This window comes from Pongo abelii, chromosome 7 (assembly GCF_028885655.2).
Source record: "Pongo abelii isolate AG06213 chromosome 7, NHGRI_mPonAbe1-v2.0_pri, whole genome shotgun sequence".
Lineage (NCBI taxonomy): Eukaryota > Metazoa > Chordata > Mammalia > Primates > Hominidae > Pongo > Pongo abelii.
The window spans coordinates 129,114,587-129,135,752 of NC_071992.2; the positions used below are offsets into that span (position 1 = coordinate 129,114,587).

General features: G+C 31.9%; 1 protein-coding gene across 4 annotated transcripts in view; it reads right to left on the reverse strand.

Moving 5' to 3' along the window:
- Nucleotides 1-21,166, reverse strand: part of CSMD3 (CUB and Sushi multiple domains 3) — a 1,211,731-nt gene that overhangs the window by 713,258 nt on the left and 477,307 nt on the right. For all 4 annotated transcript variants that reach the window (XM_054518783.2, XM_063726791.1, XM_063726792.1 and 1 more), the window contains one exon: nt 15,411-15,498. In XM_054518783.2, coding sequence (XP_054374758.2) covers nt 15,411-15,498 — 88 coding nt within the window. The remainder of the gene's footprint in view (nt 1-15,410; nt 15,499-21,166) is intronic.

The window sequence follows — 21,166 nt, forward strand, 5'->3', positions numbered from 1 at the left end:
AAAATAGAAAGATAGTATTTTTAGTACAGACGGGGTTTCATCGTGTTAGCCAGGATGGTCTCAATCTCCTGACCTTATGATCCACCTGCCTCAGCCTCCCAAAGTGCTGGGATTGCAGGCTACTTGAGAGGCTGAGGCAGGAGAATGGCGTGAACCCAGAAGGCAGAGTTTGCAGTGAGCCGAGATCGCGCCACTGCACTCCAGCCTGGGAGACAGAGCGAGAAAAAAAAAAAAAAAAGAAAAGAAAAATAGTTACCAGAGGCTGGGAAGGGTGTGCAGTGTGTGTGTGCATGGGAGGGGGTACAAAGAGTGGTTGGTTAATGGATACCTACAGTTAGATAGAAGGAATAATTTCAGTATTTGATAGCACAGTAGGGTGACTATAGTTAACAAGATATTGTATATTTGCATTTCAAAATACCTATAAAAGAAGATTTAAAATGTTTCTAAGAGAAAGAAATAGTAAATGTTCAAGGTGATGGCTATCCAAAATACCCTGATTTGATCATTACACATTCTATGCATGTATCAAAATATCATATGTTCCCCATAAACATGTACAAATATTACACATCAATAAAATATATAAAAAGTATTTCTGGTAAAAACAAAAATAAAAATAAGAAATAGTGCTTTACTAAATGTTAGGCAAATTTAGTATCAGCTTTACAAAATCAAATCGTGGGTTGGGGAGTTGGGAGTAACTGCAAGATGACCTCTGAGGTTTTTTTTTCCAGCTATAAAATTCAAGAAGTCTCTAAGAATAGATATGGTGCTAAAATACAAATAGATAGTTGTAGAAGATGTTATCAAGTGGTGTATAATGATAAAAGTCTCTATTATTCAGAATTGGGCTATAGATTCCTTAACTCTAAAAGAAAATTAAGCCCCAAGCATTCTATAATGGTATGAAATAGAAATAGTTCAAATTTTTCACCAGTTTGTAATATGAGCTGGTTTAAAATGTTACAAATTTTACACCAAATTGTAATACCAGCTCTGTGAAGTATTACAATATACCTTACCATGATTGTTAGAAAAGACATGGTCTTATATTTGCTGTCTTTCCACCATCTCTTCACCATCTCTCCACCAAGTCCTAGGCCAGCTGGAGCCCATAATGCATTAAACAGTGGAAATAGAAATGGAGTGCATTACACTCTGATACTCTGAATCACAGATCAGAGAAGGGTTCTATATAATGATTTCTGAATAAGTCACAGTGAATGTGTAAACTGCCACCTTAAAGTTACTATTTATATTTGAGGAATTAAAATTAGAATGACAAGAAATCTCATTATTTTACATTAAAAATAATTCAACATTTTTTTTTTATGGTCAAATTAGAAACCAGTATGTTAGACTTAGCAAGTTCCAAAAGCCTGAGCTAGTGAGGGGGTAAAGACAGTTTTGCCATGGGAATAGAAAGTTTACAAACTTTCTATTTCTAAGGGGAATCTAAAAAATACCACTAGCATCTAGCTGAGGAGAGCAGGCCCCACAGGTTGCAGACAGACATACAGAAGTACACTAATTAAGGTCTGGAAAGATCAGCAACAATCTTTTAGGAGTCACTGGGATACGAGCTAAGACTGTAAACTCTTGAAGGGAAAAATTACATCGTATTCGTCCTTTTATCTAGGGTTTAGCCCAATGTCTGCAGTGGCTACACAGTAGGTATTGGCTGAGTACATGAGTGGAAGGAAGAACACACTAGGATAAGGCTTACTAGTTTAAATGCAGTCATGATGCAGAGCCTGGAAAGCTTTGTGGATGTTACACGTTGTAATTACAAATATCATGTTGTTTTTCTGGACTCTGGCAGTGGATGGAGAAGTAGCTGGTTCTTGCAACAAGTCTTAATAAAATTCAAGATAACAGTACCAGCATCTATTTTTTTATGGCATATTTTGCCCTCTATTCCTTACTGGCTAAAATTACACTTCCCAAAGTATGTTGAGCTTTTTGGGTTGCTGAATAGAACTTACAGGTTGCTACAGTACACTTTAAATTTTTGAAGGAAACACAGATATCCATCACGAATTGTGCAAACCACTAGCTTGAAGTAATTCAGTTTCAATATTATACAACTATTAATATATTCCTTTCAATGACATCTTTTGATGATGCTGGATTTTCAGTGGCTGCTCTGATGAAAAGCAAATATCACACCATTTTGCTGTGGAGCATAAAATGAGGGTGGTAACATCAAATCTGAGTCCAAGGTTTGAGAAATTGTGCGGTGCACAATGCTAAGTTTTTAGAACATAAATTCGTAAGTTTTTTAGCCACAGCTACTAAACAGAAGTGTTAGGTATTTCTTTGGGCCTGGGAGCCTGGAAAAAAAATTACTAAGACACTCAGGACACTGTGATGCAAAAATATTTGGGAACTTCTTGTGCTAAAACTTCACACGTCACTCTGTGAATCTAGATATACAGTGTGCAAATATTTTCTTCCATTCTGTAGGCTGTCCCTTCATTATTATTTCCTTTTCTTTGCAAAAGGTTTTTATTTTGTGTAACCCTTTTTCTGATTTTGTTTTTTTGCCTGTGTTTTTGGGGTCATTTGAAAAAATCATTGCCCAGACCAATGTCATGAAGGTTATTTTCTAGGTTGTTTATAGTAGTTACTTAGCTTTGGGCCTTACATTAAATACCTAAATTTATTTTGAGTTGATTTTTGATGTGAGATAAGGGTCTAGTTTCATTCTTCTGCACATGAATATCCAATTTTTCCGACACCATTTATTGAGGAAAGTGTCCTTTTCTTATGGTGTGTTCTTGGCACATTTGGTGAAAATCAATTGGCTTTAAATGCATGAGTTTTTGCTGGCTTCTCTACTCTGTTCCATTGGTCTCTTCTTGTTTTAATGCCAATACTATGCTGTTTTGGATACTATAGTTTTGTAGCATATTCTGAAGTCAGATGGTATGATAGTTCCAGATTTGTTCTTTTGCTAAAAATTGCTTTGGCTATTTGAAATCTATTGTGCTTTCATGTGAATTTTAAGGTTTTTATTTTATTTTATTTTTGTATTTCTGCAGAGAATGTCATTGGTATTTTGTTTGAGAATGCACTAAATCTGTAGATTGCTATGGTTAGTATAGACACTTTTTTCATGAGCATGGGATATCTTTCTATTTATTTGTAACTTATTTAATTTCTTTCATCAACATTTTATAGTTTTCAGTGTAGAAATCTCTCACTTTTTTGTTAAATTTAGATATGTTTCAAAAACAGAAAAGATGTCATAATGACTGGATTACAGTGGGAAATAAGAAGAATGATCCAAAATGAGCTCAATTATGAAAAAAAAAAAAACAAACAGGTTGTATGGGGATTTTTTTAAAGTATCAATTTATTCCAACTACAAGGGGGACGTCATTGAAGAATTTTAAGCAGAAAAGTGACGTGATTTGATATAGTTTTTAAAATATTGCTCTGTTTTGTGGTGAAGGTATTACAGATGACAATAGCAGTAGAAGAGAGATGGTTTAAGACGTTTGAATGGTCTAAGTGAGAGATGATAGTGGCTTGCATTAGGAAGGTTTTAATTGAAATGGAGAATATTGGATATTTTTAGAATATGCCTTGGAAAAAAATCTCAAGTACAGGTAGAACTTCTTGATGGATTCAATATGGAGAGGTGCAACTAAGAGTAGTTACTAGTTTTACAAAGACTTTTATGAAAAAAATGCTAATATAGTCTGTTGTCACAGACTTCCTTGCTTCTGCTATTTCCACATTTAGTTTAACAGTGACTTTATATTTCCCTTCTTTCTTTTATCCCAAGTCTTTTGCCTCTGTCTTATTTTATCTATCTTGCTTACCCTAAAAATAGTCTCATTACTTGGACATCTCTTCTCCTTGTGTCTCTTTCCCTAATTTCCTTCTCTTATTCTCATTTTACTTCCGTACCTATGATCCATGTCATTATATTAAATAATTAAAATCATATTGCTTCTTTCACTTTGTCCAAGTCACAGCATTTACAACATAATAAGGATATTTTCTTTAGCAAAATTTACATATACATAATAAAGCTGAAGGTCACTCCTATGGAAACTTACAGAATATTAAATAGACTAATAATTCAAATTTTGCAAGGACGGGTCTGACTAATTTGACTTTTTGAATTTGCATATAGGTTTTCTATATCTTTAATTGTGACACTAGAAGGAAGCCTTAGTATTCCTTTTTACTATAACTTTTTTTTCAAAAACACCCTTGTAATTAAAAATACGTGGCATAAAATGTATTCAATGATCTCACTTTTATAGAACTGAAATTATTCTTGGTATACCCAAAATATTCTAACACTACTCAGGCAGAAATACTCAGTTTATCTAGAAATACTTAAATTCATCAAAATTATTTCCAAAATATACTCACACTGCCCAGCCAGAAATAATTGGCTTATCTATAAATATTCGTATTGATCAAAATTATTTCCTAAATACAATACATCAACATATTTCTAAATATGTACATTTAAACTTTACTTCAATAAAATATTACCATAATTTAAATTACCTGTGGCCTCAATTGTTACTTTTTATTTTTATTATTTTTCACATTAATATTGCAATTACAGCTTGTTTTCTCCCTCCAGCAATGAGGAGACCATGAGGGTAAAGTAGACACTCTAGAGTGTAGGAAAATGTGATAAGGTGTGCACAGAGTATTAGGCTTTGTTATTCATGTTATTTTCTTTTAAGTTTGCCTACCCAACTTGAGTATTTTTATAAGCCATATATTTTAAATGTCCTAGCAGTTTAGATAACATAGCTGGAGGAGATTTCAAAAATCTAGTCCTACTCTTTCTTCTATATATTTATACAACTTGAAATATATTTCTTTTTTGTAAGAGCTAGTTTTTATATGGTAATAATGTACTGAGCAGTTTGAGTCACAAGAAACAAAAGAACAGTTATGCTTTCATTACTCTTTGTTTTTGGACCTAGGTAATAATGATGTCTTTTTTTTTTATTTTTTTTATTTTTGAGACAGAGTCTCTCTCTGTCGCCTATTTTGGAGTGCAGTGGCACGATCTTGACTCACTGCAACCTCTGCCTCCTGGGCTCAAGCGATTATCCTGCCTCAGCCCCCCAAGTGGTTGGGATTACAGGTGCCCACCACCACTCCTGGCTAACTTTCGTATTTTTAGTAGAGACAAGGATTCAGCATGTTTGCCAGACTGGTCTTGAACTCCTGACCTCAGGTGATCTGCCAGCCTCAGCCTCCCACAGTACAAGGATTACAGGCATGAGTCACTGCCCCCGGCAGGTAATATGTCTTTTAAGGTGCCATGCCAAAGAGGCCAGAAACACCTTTTCATACAGAGAACAGTAGGATAAGTAGTAATTGCAAAGACCAATGCAATTACTACTTATCTTACTGTTACTATTTCTGTATTGTCTGTATAACACAAGAAGAAGATGATAGTGCAAGTTTACTCAAATTTAATGCAGCAAGTGATTCTTAAGCATCTAAACATTTTTTGGAGATTGATGATAAAAAAAGATAGTATCAGCATTCAAAAATAGAATAAATACTGAGCAGAAAGATAAAAGAAGCACCCAAGTGAATTTTATTCAAGTCAAATGAGTTGTGAAAGTTGATCGTATGAATTGGTTCATTCTTACCATACCCAACTAAAACAGTCGAGAAGCCAGCGAGAAAAAGCACTCAGAATATATAACATTGCTCTAGAAGTGTAATTCTCTGCAAATCAGGCTGCTGAAACTGCGGGTTGTAACCTGAGACCAGTTTTATCTATAAATGCTGAAATAAGTTGCTGCAACATAAGGGCGAATTTTGCCAACCACCATCACTCACCAATGGGAGCTTGCCAGCTCCCCAGAACTTTATTAATGCCCATGAACTTTCTCAAAGAACAATATGTAACATTTCTCCTTTAATAAAACCTGCAACTTTCTCTTTATTCTTCCAACATACCAAAGACCACCTGGTCTGACTGTATACCTCGAATTGTGATTCTTTCTTCTGAAATAAAATGTTACATTTAGAGATTTGTCTCTACATTTTTATTTTGACTTTAACAGAGCCAAGAGAGCATTGATAAAAGTTATAAGAAACCAAGGCAGATGAAGGAAATTCATTTCAAGGATAGTTTTCTTATAGATAAAGATTGGCAGAATCTTATTTTAGGAAGCAAGAGTAGTATGTGCAATATTACACAGCTGATTAAGGGTGGAGGCATTTGGAAGGACAATTTGTATTAAGCAGCTAGTAAGTTAGAGGAAATGGTAGTTTTTACTTTTACACTGATTTTTTAAAATACACACCACACGACTGAAATGAAATATTTTTCGGTAAGAGGCAAGTGTGGCATTCTGTAATGAAATATGACAAAAGTGGAAAGATAATGCCAGAAAGTTAGGTTTCCACTACACTGAGGACGAATTTAAATGCTAGAATGCAAATATATAAGCAAGGGGGAAAAAGGATCAAACTGCAAGCCATATTCCCTGGGTACAAGGCCTGTCTTTATTACTGCTAAGTATAGGAACTTCTGGTATGTGAGTTTACTCATTAGTAAAATAGAAATATTGAAACCTACAGTGTGTTAATACATTTAAAAAAATAATTGTGTGAAAGTGCTTTTGAGTTAAAATATGATATATGTATGTATATGATAACTGATATTATATCACCTCTTAATTCAATAGATAAGGGAAAAAACAAGTTTTTGATCAAGGAGTATTATTGCAATATTTAAAAGTGAGGTATCCTTTCCAGAAAGCCAAGTATAATACTTCTTACAACAGAATAAATACAAGATAATTGCTTTTGTGCAGTTGGGAAGTTTTAAGTGAGTAAAGTAAAAGAGAGGGAACTGAAGATTACTAATGAATGAGATAGAAGTGGCATCAGTGTTGGAATGAATGTTGGAAAACAATGAAGACTTTAAATCTTCATTCATTGGGAAAATGACAGGAAAATAACAAAGAGAAGGCAAAGACAGGTAACCTAGCATTTATTAGCCCTCTTTGTTCTGGGTACTTCACTAGGCAAGTTCATGAGTCTGAGATAATCTAGTCCTTCACTGTGGCATTTAAGTTTGGTGCTACCCTTTCCATTTTCATTGAAAAGGAAAGACAACTTTGTGTAGAATAAATAACTTCCCCAAGTCAAGTAAAAAGAGCAATAGAACTTAAAATTAAGTTCATCTGATTCCAAATCCCATGCTTTTACAGATGCAATGACATACTTGTTTTGTAAAAAATACTAATTCAATTGTTATAAAAAGTTGAAAATAAATATTCAACTCTCAGAAGAATAAAAATGATAAAGACCTGAGGGAAACATGGAAAGTCATGATTACAAACCCTTCAGAGGAGATCAGATTCTTGAAGAAAAAGTGAGTTTTGAAGTTGTAACTGTGAAAAATTTTTATTTTTAGGAAGTGAAAAGATAAAGTAGATTCAATAAAAGAGTGAAAAATGGGTAGTCAATGGCTACACTCAAGGAAACCAAGCTATTTCTCAGTCATTACATTCAAGAGAGCTTATAATAATTACAAATACTTATAGCAGTATGGTAAGGAAAGAACTGCCACAGATGCAGGCCATTCTTTAGGAAAGTTTACTTGTGAAGTGGGGAGAGACAGAACACCTTTGGAAGCTTCTATATACTAATGGTCTCTTTGTAATTACCAAAATAAGATTTATAACTAATATACTAGCATATTTAGAAAGTTCATGTTAGAAGAATGGGTGAAAATGACTTTATATTCAAAAGTATGGTTGATTTACATTATGATAATAAACTTTTCCTGAATATACATTATACAGTAGTGTTTTAATAGTACCAAATGAGTAGCATGTTCCCTGCTGTTTCACTGCTGAGATATACCAGCATTTTAATAATCCAGATACAAATCCAAAATTTGGAGTCCGTATTGTTATTTGCTCTCAGGAGAAGCCCAAATTTATGTTCTCATCTAGTGTGACATAAGAGATTTCAATATCTCTTTTAAAATCTTCAAAATTCTCCTTTTCCTCTATATCTTCCCATTCAGTCAGGAAAGACATCAATTAAGGCCTTTCCCACAGAAAGTCTATGAATATAAGGATCCCACAAGCTGAGCTTTCCCAAAAAGTTGGTTATAATTTTCAGGGCATTTACATTTTTAATTTATTTTTCAGCATAGAAAATGCTTCCAGCTTTATATCTCTTTGGCAGCATTTCTCCCTTTAAAAACTTGTTATATTCTATAGGTATTTCAAATTAGAAACAAAGCTTTTAAGATTTCAAAACACAGCTGCTGGGACTATCACCTAGGAGACCAGAGCACAAATCGTAACCAAAATATAACAAGTAAGATACCTTACTTCTCCAAGGATTTTCTCATAGATTTCCTCAGTGATTATAAAAATATTGATTACGTGCAAACAAGACTGTTTCTGTTTCATCAACTGCTATCTATAAGCCATTTACTAATACGATGAATTTGAGGTCCTGCTACACTCATGTGATTAGAAAATTAATGGAAAATGCGAAACTGCAGTTTTGCTGTTTTAATCAATTCGATTAATCACATTTATTGAGCTCTCTTGGTCACATACAGAAACATGAATACTTATGTCTGATTACAAGGATCCTATACTTAGAAAAGTTTCTAAGAGACAAGAAAAAAAAATCGGGTACTATAATGAAGGAAAACATGAGCTAAGAAGTTAAGAACCAGATAGTAACTGATTGGAAAAATAAGAAAAGCTTTATAAAAGAGGATTTTGAGTGAGCATTTGAAGAATATGTAAGATAACACAGGCAAAAATGCGAAGATATAACATTCTAGGAGGAAGAAACAATAGAACTAAGTAGTCACAGAAAATCAGATACATTTGAAGCCAACTATGTGGGACAATTTGTCACCACACAAAATATGAACGGAAGATTGGGAATATTTTGAAGCATTTTGAATGCCAACACTGCGTACTTTTTGTATAAGTAGGCGACAGGAAAGCTCTGCTGGTGTTGAAGTTGGAAAAACACATTATTGTAGATGTTATGGATGGGAACTGTGGATGAGAAGGAGAAAAATCGGCAGCTTGTAAAACTGACATCACAATTTTCCAAAAATGTGTAAATAAACGATTAACTAAGATAATATCCATGGAAACGCAGATGAGAGAACTATTCTTATCTCTTCTACATCTCTTCATAATTGAAATATCTCTTTTATCCCTGAAGTTTTCATTCAAAGAGATTACTGCAATGCTAGGAAAATCACGAAACAGTAAATATCTGAGGTTGTAACAAACATGCTAGAGAAAGATTTTAGTAACATATTACTATTAAAATAACGTGTATATGTGCATATATATCACTTAGTTCAAATATAATATGAAATCACATATATGTCTTTATTTTTAATTTTAATAGAATTTATTTTCTAGAGAATTTTCAGGTTTATAAAATAATCACAGAGAGTACAGAGGATTCCCAAACACTACCCCTCTCTCCCCAACATAATACAGTTTCTCCCATTATTAATACTTTTTATTAGCATGGTACATTTTTTTGCAATGAATGAATCAACATTAAAATATTTTATTAATTAAAGTTCGTAGATTACATTAGGGTTCACTCTGTGTTCTACAGGTTTTGACAAACACATAGTGTCATTATTCACTATTACAGTATCAGACAGAATAGATTCACTGCCCTTATATGTCCCCTGTGCACTCTCTCTTCATCCCTCACTTCATCCCCCTGAACTCCTGACAACCAGTGATTTTTTTTTTACTGTCTCTGTAGTTTTGTCTTTTCCAGAATGTCTTATAGTTGAAATTTTACCTAGGAGCGTAATTGTTGGTAAACCCATGCTTAGTTTAAAAAAAAAAAACTGTCAATGGCTGGCGTGAGTGTAAATTAGTTCAGCCACTGTGAAAAGCAGTTTTGCAATTTCTCAAAGAACTTAGAACTACCATTCAACCCAGTAATACCATTACTGGGTATATACCCAAAGGAAAATAAACTGTTCTACCATAAAGGCACATGCACAGGTATGTTCACTGCAGAACTATTCACAATAGCAAAGAAATGGAATCAACCAAAATGATCATTAGTGATAGACTGGATAAACAAAATACGGTACATATATACTGTGAAATACTATATAGCCATAAAAAATGAGTTCATGTCCTTTGCAGTAATATGTATGAAGCTGGAGGCAATGGTCCTAAGCAAACTAACACAGGAATAGAAAACCAAATACCAAGTGTTCTCGCTTACAAGTAGGAACTAAACATTGAGTACACATGGACACAAAGAAGGGAACAACAGTCACTGGGGCCTACTTGAGGTTGGAGGGTGAGAGGAGGGTGAGGACCAAAAAACTACTTATTGGGCATTATGTATATTACCTGGGTGACAAAAAATAATCTGTACACATTTTAAATCCCTGTGACATACAATTTACCTATGTAACAACCTGTATGTATACTCCTGAAACTAAAAGTTTAAAAATAATAAATTAATTTAAAAAACTGTCAGAATGTCTTCCAAAGTGGCTTTATTATTTTGCATTCCCACCAGCAGTACATGAGCATTCCTGTTGTTTCACTTTCTAGGCAGCATTTTGTGTTGTCAGAGCTTTAGACTTTAGCTATTTTTATAGCTATATAATCGTATCTGGTTGTTATATTAATTTGAAGTTCCCTAATTACATATGATAATGAGCTTTGTTTATATGTCTATTTGCTGTCTCATATATCTTCTTTGGTGACAATTCTGTTTTGATGTTTTGCCTATTACGTAATTGAGTTGTTTTCTTATTGTTAAATTGTAAGCAATTTTTCCATATTTAATATACAGAATGTATTTTTATTAGATATGTAATTTGCAAATATTTTTTTCCAATCTGTGGAATGTTCTTTCTTTGTCTTCACAGTGCTTTTTATAGAGCAGATGTTTTAATTTTAATGAAGTATGACATCAATTTTTTTATCGATTATACTTTTGGTGTTTTATGAAAGAACTGAACTTCACTTGGATAGGGGCACCAGGAGAACATGTCATGAGTTCTTTTGAATTTTCAGGGGCAGAGACTAGTAATTCTATCCAAAAACCAGTGTGACTTTCATAGTTGGAGGCAGTAATTCACTGAGTAATCACAATCTAATGTTCCTTTGAGATGAAAAGAGCCCAAGAAAAGATATAACTGTTAATTTAAGTCCTGACTAAAAGTACATTACTTCATAACAAATTGATTTATCTTTTGTCTGTGATTTTTATTCCTTTACAACCCTTCCATTTTTTATTCTTCTGGGTGATTTCCATATCTTATATGAGAATAATTTTTGTATTACATTTTTGAAATACATACAAAGTTCTTTTTCCCCCTTTGAAACAGATGAGTCTACAAATACTTCAACTTCTGCTTCTGAAACTGACCTTGACCTGAAACTGATCCACTCGCCTTTTAAAAGTCCTCCAATTTATATCTCTACTTGAAGATTTCTTTGCTCCCAATCCATGTTTCTAATCTGTATGCCTGAAAGAATTACTAGCAAGTTCCCAAATGTACTGAGCTTTATCATACTTTTGCACAATCTTTTTTATGTTTGTACCTAGGAAGCTCAGTAATGCTAGGTAGAAATTATAAAACCAAGCAGATTCATTATCATCAATCTCAAAAGGGCACTCAAACTTACTTAGCAAGGCAACATTTCTACATCAGGCTTGCTCTCCCACTCTTGGTAAACAACTATTTTTCATTTTTCTCTCAGTCTTAAACTTTCTCTCCCATCCATCCTCATCTCCTTATACACATATTTTCATTTGATGGCCTTCCTAGATGCGGCGTTACTAACGTAAAAGTATTAAACATGAGCTTTCTCACCTTCCAATCACAAAATATGTGGCCTAGCAGCATCTCTTCTCCACTTCTCTGTCTTCCTTTCTATTAGATTGAAAATAATTCCCCACTACCTGTCCTTGGGATCCCATTTATTTTCTCCTACAAAATTATCTTTCTTTACCTCTACCCTCTCTTTCCAAAGCCACCAATAGATTTCTCTCTATAGAATTATTTGTATCAACCAATAAACATGCTTTGGTCTCTTGATCTCTAAAAAGAAACTCTCTCTTGATTTCCTAATGACTACATAAATGCCTCATTATTTCCCTAGTTTATATAACTTGATGACACCAAGCTGTAAACTATCTGAACTGTCTTTATTCACTCTTCAGCATATTTAAGTTGGTTTTCAACCTCTGTCATTCCACTGAAATCACTCTTGTCAACAACCTTCATGTTGTCAAATTCAAAAGACAGTCTTCTGTCCTCCATGCTCAATTTTTCAACAGTCCCTGCTTGCCCTTTAAAGGACTTCTTTTGCTTCAGTTACCCTTTTAGGTATTGTCATAGTCCTCTGGTCTCTCATGAGCAGGATTTGGCAGCTCCTTGTATTCTATCAGTTTGTCAAATAGATATCTGAGATGACATCACAAGTTCTCTTGTCTTTCTACTTATTTTAAATGATGTTATCTACACATAATTTTTTAAAGAAAATGATGTTTAACATTTTTATAATATGTATATATGCCTATGGTTCCCCGATATCTCTGAATTTCAATTAGGTTCAACTAATCACTTAACATATCTGCCTAGAAATCTCTAAATCTTCTAAAATGTACAACTTCAAAACTGAACTCTCAATTATTCTCCAGAAATCTCTGGATGTTCACACTTTATTAAACATTATAATTCACTCCATCCTTATGTTGTTCAAGCCTTGAAAATTGAGCCTCATCCTTAATTCTTTCCTTTTTCTTACTCTCCACATCAAATTTTCATGGGATATTAAAGTTTTATCTTCAAAAGATATCTTGAATCTATCTCGTTCCCTGCCAACACCATAGTCCAAATCTCCACTGTCTTTCACTCAGACTACTGAAGAAACCTAACTAAAATTTAAGTTTTCTTCAATCACTGAGCTAAAATAGAAAGCATGATCTACTGAATATATAAATTGGATCAGGTCACTTACAAATCTTTACAACTTCCCATCATAGGCAGGTGAGCTAAATGAGTAAAGTAGCCTATGGGTACACATGGTGAGCCAGGGAGATCCTGCCCAGTCTAGAGAGACAAGTTGTTAACTGATTCTGAGCAGATGTTACCCTAAAAGTGTGTAGGTTTAAGTTGCCAAATATAATAAGAGAATACAGAAATGTGTGTGTGTGTGTGTGTGTGTGTGTGTGTATGTATAATTTTCTGAGTTTTAAATGTTGTCTCCATTAAAAAAAAACTATATATTTAAAACAAAACATATCTTCAGTCCATATTAGGCTGAATGGCTGCCTATTTACTTTCTCTGACTCAAATATTTGGTTTCTCCTTATTTCCTCTACTTCATTCTATTATTTTCTCCTATTTATGCTCTATAATTGAGTTTCACTGAACTCTATTTTCTGGAACAGGTCATCGAACACTTTCTTTTCAGGCTATTCCTTCCCTGCCGGTGGGACACAGATAATTCTTCCAATATCCATGGGAGTAGGACCTTCTTAAATTATGTAGGTATCCACCTTGAGACATCTTTATTCTCTGTCATAGAATCTTATTATTTTCTTTTTGACTTCTGAGTAGTTTTCTAAATTTGTGATTACATCTGAATGGCTTGAAATCTACTGCACTTGAAGGTAATTTTGCTCATTAGATTACTATCACATTATATTATTTTTAAGTTGATTTCCAATAAATCATTAATCTAATTTGCAAATCGGACCAAGTAAATATTAATGTCATCAGTAATATTGTACATGTTACTTTGTAACAGCAGTTTGTATTAATAGAGTACTTATTTTGTCAAAAGCTCTATGGTTACTATGAGTCATAAGTTATCTCATGTGATCTTCTCCTTAACCCAATAAGATATACATTATTATTCTCAATTTTATAACTGAGGAAACTAACTCTTGCAGAAGACAAGATAATTTATTTCAGGGATATAATCTGAATGAAATTTGTTTGACTTTAAAGCGTAATATATTACAATATAGTGATTAAAACGTCACGTTTTGGAGTCTGCAAGTCAAGAGTTCAAATCCCAGTTCCATCAAATTATTAGCCAGGTAAACAAACTTCAGTTTTCTCATTTAAAATATAGGGATAAAATAGTAAGTGCTTATAAGATTTTATAAGAAATAAAAAATACTTGGAAAAAATAATTATTTAATTGCTTATCACTTTGTGGTCTGTAAGATATAACCATTAGTCATTAAGGCTGAAAGATTTAGTTGATTTTAATAAAATTAGTATAATAGGTCAAAGTCTGACCAGTCCCCAAATCTTTTGAATTTCTCTTTAGTGTGTTCCTTCAAATATTATTATCTGTATTAAGTTTCGAGAGTGGTTAAAGTTATGTAAACATTTTAGAAAATTACAATTGTGTTTGTGTGGAAATTGTATTATTGTTTTCCACTCCAAGTATAGCAAAATGTAACTTTAAGTCATTCTGAAAGATCCATGGGGGAAATTTATTACAGGTCTATATTCTAAGAACTATTTTTTTCTTCATAGAGATATTCGTTGGAGTATCATTTGTGCTTTATACAAATAAAATGAATAAGTAAAAATAAAAAATATGTGGTATCTGTAACTATAAACATTATCATCAATAACTGAAAAATAAAATTTACCATAGACACTCTGTAAAAATAGGTATTTGTGAGTTTTCGTGAGATTATTATTTAATATTTTGATAGGCTTTTTGTAATTGTTTATTTGTAAAATATTATAGAGGACTAAGAAAAATTCAAGTTTATTAAAAAGCGTTATTTAATAGTTATGTAAATTAATGGCTGCCACAGTATACTACGTAAGTTCTCTAGGTTGTTTGTTAACTTAATTTTAAATTGATAAAATTAATACTAATTTATGATGGATATAAGACTTCTACTGAAGTTATAATTACACAATACAAATAAGATGTTTATAGAACATTTGCTGGAAGGTTTTACAGGAATTGCCTCATTTGAAACTCACCATTATATGTGGTAAATGTGATTTACATGTTGCAGAAGAAGAAACTCAGGCAAACAGGATAGAGTAACTTACCCAAGATCAGACAACTAATAAGTAGCAAAACTGGAACTCAAAGTTACGTCTTTAAAATCTAAATCCCATGATTTTTCACTTACTACATGATGAGAAATTAATCATTTAAACTAAAAAAAAGTGTTCTAATAAAGTTAATGCATTACTTAACTAATCCCTTTAAAATAATTAAATATTATTAATAACAATACATTGATAAAATGCAGTTTGATGCCATCAAGCCTTCATCTTTATATTATTAGCTATTTTAAACATTTAAATTAAAATAAACCTTGACAAGATAAATAATGAAGTCAATATTTTAAAATATTACCTAAAATCTGATCCGATTCTCTTCCCATTTTCTGGTTCTCCTGGATCTGGGCATAAATTGGAAGCTGTTTTAATACCTCCCTCATTTACTGCAACAGTAGGGAAAAAAAGAAAAAAGAAACAAAATATATGTGATTGGAAAATCGATGATATTAATTTTAAAATATACATAAAACGTATTCTTGTATTTTGTCACTATAATCACTGTCATTTAAGCATTTGTTAAACTATAATTTTATAAAACAATAAAGAAGGCAAAAGCATTTTATGAACTAATGAGAAAATAAATTTGCTGTTCATATTCAATGACTTGTATTAGTCTGCCTATTAACACATTAATATTTATCACTTTTGTTTTTAGTTTCCATCAAATTGGAAAATCTCTGGAAACACATTCTCAGGGTATCAGTGTCCAGAGTTTCCATTAATCATTGGTAATGAAGAAGTCAACCACCAGTTATGATAGTTTTATTTGGATCCTTATTATTTTTGAAGGTGTAATAAAAATATGACTTTATGAAAAAAGTTCAAAGTTCTAACACTTCTTATTTGGTATATGATAAAGCAATTTGATCTGCCAGCATTAAAATACAACAGTGGTGCAAATTACTAGGTATGCCTTTAAATTATTACACAATGGTGTAAACCAAAACAATGGCTTTACCCTCAAGCAACTTCCATAAATATGATTTATTTAGCTTTTGTACACATTTTCAGCAGTTTCTTCAAAGCAGAAAGTCAAAGATGTATTAATTTTTTTCAGTGAATGTGACCACATTGGATATCTAAATCCCCAAGTTAGATTTTTATTATTCAGTCAGATAATACTGAAATATCTGAGTGATATTGTTTAATAAATTCAATCTTAAAGTGAACTGGAGGATAAATTCTATTATTTTACTTTTTATCAATTTACCTGCTCTTTTTTAGAAAAAATAGTGCCTAAGTAGAGATTCGAGAGAGAAAAAAAATCTAAACCATCCAATGCTTGTTGTCCTCCACTGTGAACTGAAAACACAGGTAGCTCTTTCTTCAAAGAATAAAGATGACTACTTCTACCTCTAGATATTCTAATGCAATAAATCTATGGTAGGACTCTGGCATCAGTTTTTTGGGAGTTTTTTGGTTTTTATTTTAAAGAGATAGGGTCTTGCTTTGCCATCCATGCTGGCATGCAGCAGCACAATCATAGCTCACTGTAGCTTTGGAATCCTGGACTCAAGCCATCCTCTTGCCTTGGCCATCCAAGGTGCCAAAGTGTTGGGGTTGTAGGTGTGAGCCATTTTAAAAATAATAATAACTCTCAAGATAATTATAATATAAAGTCAAAATTGAGAACCACTGGAATGCTGAATATAATAATTTAATTCAAATTGATTCATCAGATAAGAAGGTAGCTATCAGATGACTGCCCAACAGTTATAGTTGTGGTAAAGTTGTCGTTTTCTAAATTAAACATAGGATTTTGCATGTTTTTACATCATTCTAAAAAAATAATTTTCTTAGTATTACCAACCATATCCTTCTTGCCAACTGTATTACAGCTCACTAATTCAAATCATAGGATATTTGTGTTTTTCTTATTCTCTAACTTGCTATACAATCTCTCTTTACCTTTCTGGGTTTTTTGGCCACTCTTACTTTTGCTGATTCTACTACAGCGGACAAATTCAAAGGCATTGGCTCACAACTCTCTATATTTGAATTTCCCTCATGCTTTGACAGAATGACCTATATGCTAATGACTTCTAATCTTTTTGAAGTTCCTTTCTCAGTCTTTCAATGGCCTATTTGATTATCTACCAAACTTTCCATTTTCATCTAATCTATCTACTCAAATTCAACCTAATCACTTTGATGCTTTTATGACTCCATTTTCATCCACCTCCAATACATCTTGAATACCAGAGGAGGACTAAACTTTCTAAAACACAGTTCTTATTACTGCTCAAATCTCCAGGTATTCTAGATTTTCTACTGTATCAATTTTATTTCTCACTAGTTACCAACATGCATCCATCACCCAAGTCCTGTTGTCTGTTCGCTGTTCTGCAATTTGCTGAACATACTGACTCCACACATTTGTGTTTTCTCCATGTCTCCATGTTTTCCTTTCCTTCCCCTTTAGCTATCAAAATCCTATCTAATATTCAAGACTTAGCTCAAGTCCCACTTCTTCCAAAAGATAATCACTCATTTTTTCCATGTTATTGTAATTTATCTTTTTAAATAACTTGGAGTGTTTCTTTTGGACAATTTTTTATTTAATTTAAAATTATCTTAATACAGTATAATAATTTCACATACCTTTAGTTATCTATAGAAAAAGATTATATACTTGATAAAAGTAGAGAAAAAACATTATTTTTATATACCTATTTAATATATTTTCAATAAATATGTCCTAGTTGTTTGATTGACAATACCACCTTATATTTGTTATCAAAGAACTGAACATTTTCTGTGAAAAAAATATCCTCTTTCCAATCTTTACAAGGCTTTTGGAAATACTGTAGTATATGTTTATTAAAATGTGACTTTTTTAAATGTGGCGTGAAAATGAGGAAAAGAGGTGGCATGACTTAAGCCTAACTACTTTTTTGTATTATGACATGTAACACAGATTATAGGGTAATGGACAAGCAGTTTGTGAATACATTATTAGAAAATAAAAATAAGAAAAATCTCATTTTTTTACATTTCACTGTCATTTTGTGTTAAACTAAAATTTTGTTAAATATTTTATATGAATTTAAATGATAGTTAACACTTACATATTACTATAGGTCCAGAACTATTCTACGTACTTTATGTGTATTACCCCATTTAGTTCTCACAACCATCTTAGGAGTAGTTACTATTATTTTACACCTCCTACAAGTGAGAAAACTGAGTCATGGAGAGGTTAAGAAATGTGTCCAAAGTCATATTGCTAGTTAACGGGAATCTGTATTTAAACTCAGGCAGTCTGATTTGAGAAATTCTACTATTAACCCGGAGCTCTATAGCTGTTCAGAAAGCTCGGCAAGGCAGAAACTATGTCATTAACTACAATTCAAAACACTTTTCCAAACATTTTACCTTAAAATGCAGAGCATGTGTATAATTTCACCACTTTCACCTAATTAATCCCAGTTCTTATTATTTTAATTGTCAAGTTTTTTCTGTCTGCTTGAAAGTGTCATTTAAACCACCATTTCTGGACATCTGCAAGAGGAAAAACTTTCCAATATAAAATGTAAGGATAATGAGAGAGCTTCTGCGTGGTACGTGTATTTAATGTTAACTGTAAATATGTAAATTTTTTTAAATTAAGAAAAAAGTACAATCTATCTTTCATTTCTTTTGATATTTATGTATTTCAGAATTGCCCATAGCTAAATGATGCCAAGACAATTAAATGAAGTTAGTATTCATTCAGTCATCTGCTTTCATTTCACAATGCCATTGATGCAATTGGAAAGATTTATCACTTTTACTTCTTTTAATTTTCATAGCAACTTGCAGCATTTTAAGAATATGAGTGCTCTCTAAAAGTTTAATTACATGAATAGTGTGAGTAAGTATGTTTTCTTATGGCTTCTGATTTTATATAGCACATAATATACCCTAAAGATAAAAATAAGTGGACTCTGACTAAAATTCACCTCCACATTACCTCTTCCAGCTGCTTACATTGTCACTTTTCTCAGATTTTTTAAAATTAATTTAAATTTTTATTTCAACTTATAATATCAAGTGCTTTGGATCTTTTTCTGAACTCAAACATCATTGATATCAACATTGTGTTGTTATTTTTTATACTAAAACACTTCGTATTCTACAGAGTTACCTCTTAACTAATTTAGCTTCCCAATAAAATATTGAATCCTTGAGGGTTGAAAATATATTTTATTCACTCTTTTACCTTCTTAGTCTAGCATAGTGCTGCCATGGAGGAACTGTGGAATGAGTGGATAATATGAATGAATAAAAGTATGGATTGGAAGAATAAGAAAGAAAACACAATCATTTATGGCAGGCTCAGAGTTTCCTCATAATTCCACAATAATATTCTAGAGGAGCCTACTAAAGAATTTGGAAAGACTACTAGTTCATTAATTTTAACATTTTAAAAATATAAAACCTTTTTACTTAATTTTTTTGAATCTATAGTTTCTTTTCTTGGTGAAATCAATTTTTGAAAAAGAACACGGGGTAGATAGGGGCAATTTAGAGTTCAGGTATAAAAGCTGAAAAAGAAATCTGAATCAGCCATTTAACAGCCAAACTCTGCCCATGAACACTACTGGAGCTTCCTGAATCTCTTGTTAATTCATTTCTTACTTAAAATCTAAAGGTGCCATTATGAGAACTTTAAATACACACATACTTTGGCAGTTTGGGAATTTGATGTCCTCCATGCTTATACTGACTTTGGGCCATGCCTATCATAGAATTGATCGTTTTTTCAAAGAACATGAGCTTTATTATTTTTTCTTATTTGAAAGATGAATGTCAGATAAAAACTTTCTTTTTAATTATTTTGTCCTAGGTTGAATAAATAATATTAAACAGATGAATATCTGAATGTGTATTTGAAATAGATATATAATAATGATACAAATTAAAACAATATAACTCTACTGCAAACAACCATGAAAGAATATATTTTTGAAAAGAGTTATTAAATACTTTAGAAACAAATTATAGTAAAATGAAAATTAAAATAATGTTCGCTTGCTATTTTATGATAGGAAATTTGCAAAAAATATTTTGATTGGAGTGAGAATTACTTATCTTCAAAAAAATGAAAAACCAAGAGTATTTAAAAAGATTTTTATAGAAAATACAATGAATAAATGCAAAATTTATTTTAAAATTATGGAGCAAATTAACATTTTTGCCTCATATTAATTTTTTGCCTGTTTTAAAGCAAATATTTCTTAAATGAGATATTTTTATTAGAATTTTTTTTCCTAGATATACAGCCATGTCTAAATTCCCTTTTTGTTCACCTTCATAACCCATGTACAAGAAAAGTGAAAATAATATATATTTCCACTAAGGCAATATACCAACAGGGATATAGAGTTACATGCATCTTACAATGCCTTGATAAATCCTAGATCTCTTAGTACAAATAGCCTGAATTTCCCTGAACATTTGGAAGTTTGAACCATGCAACATGTCAAATAACATACGTGTAGACAAATTGAGAAGAGGGTAAGTCATTCTAATATGCTGTAATTCTACTTAGAATTCAAAAATAAATATATTGGCCACACAAAATATTAGAAAAAAATGTAGTAAACATAATATTTAATTTTGCTAACTTTTAACTTTTATTTCATGATGATCTGAAGGAATTTGACATGTAAGAGTCATCTCATCTGGTGATTTTTTAAATTTGTGTTTTTTTTATCATAGAAAATACATCTTTCTCTCAAAAATGTGTTGAAAAATTTATATAAAAGTCATATTGTAGCATTGCTTATTTTCCTTAAAAACTGACAGTATCAATCTTGAAAATGATTTTAGCCCCCAAAATACATGAAGAAATATTAATTACACAACTAAATCCTTTGAAATTAGCTGTGTAGTGCTTTTTAAACAGGTAGCCCAACCAGATCAATGATTTCCTAGTGATATCTCTTCTGATTTTGGATTAATATTCTCAAGTCTAACTAATAAAATGTAAAAATCACATTTGAAAATTATGACACCATTAAATATTTAATATAACATAAGACTCCAAATTTGTTTCTCGATAATTGA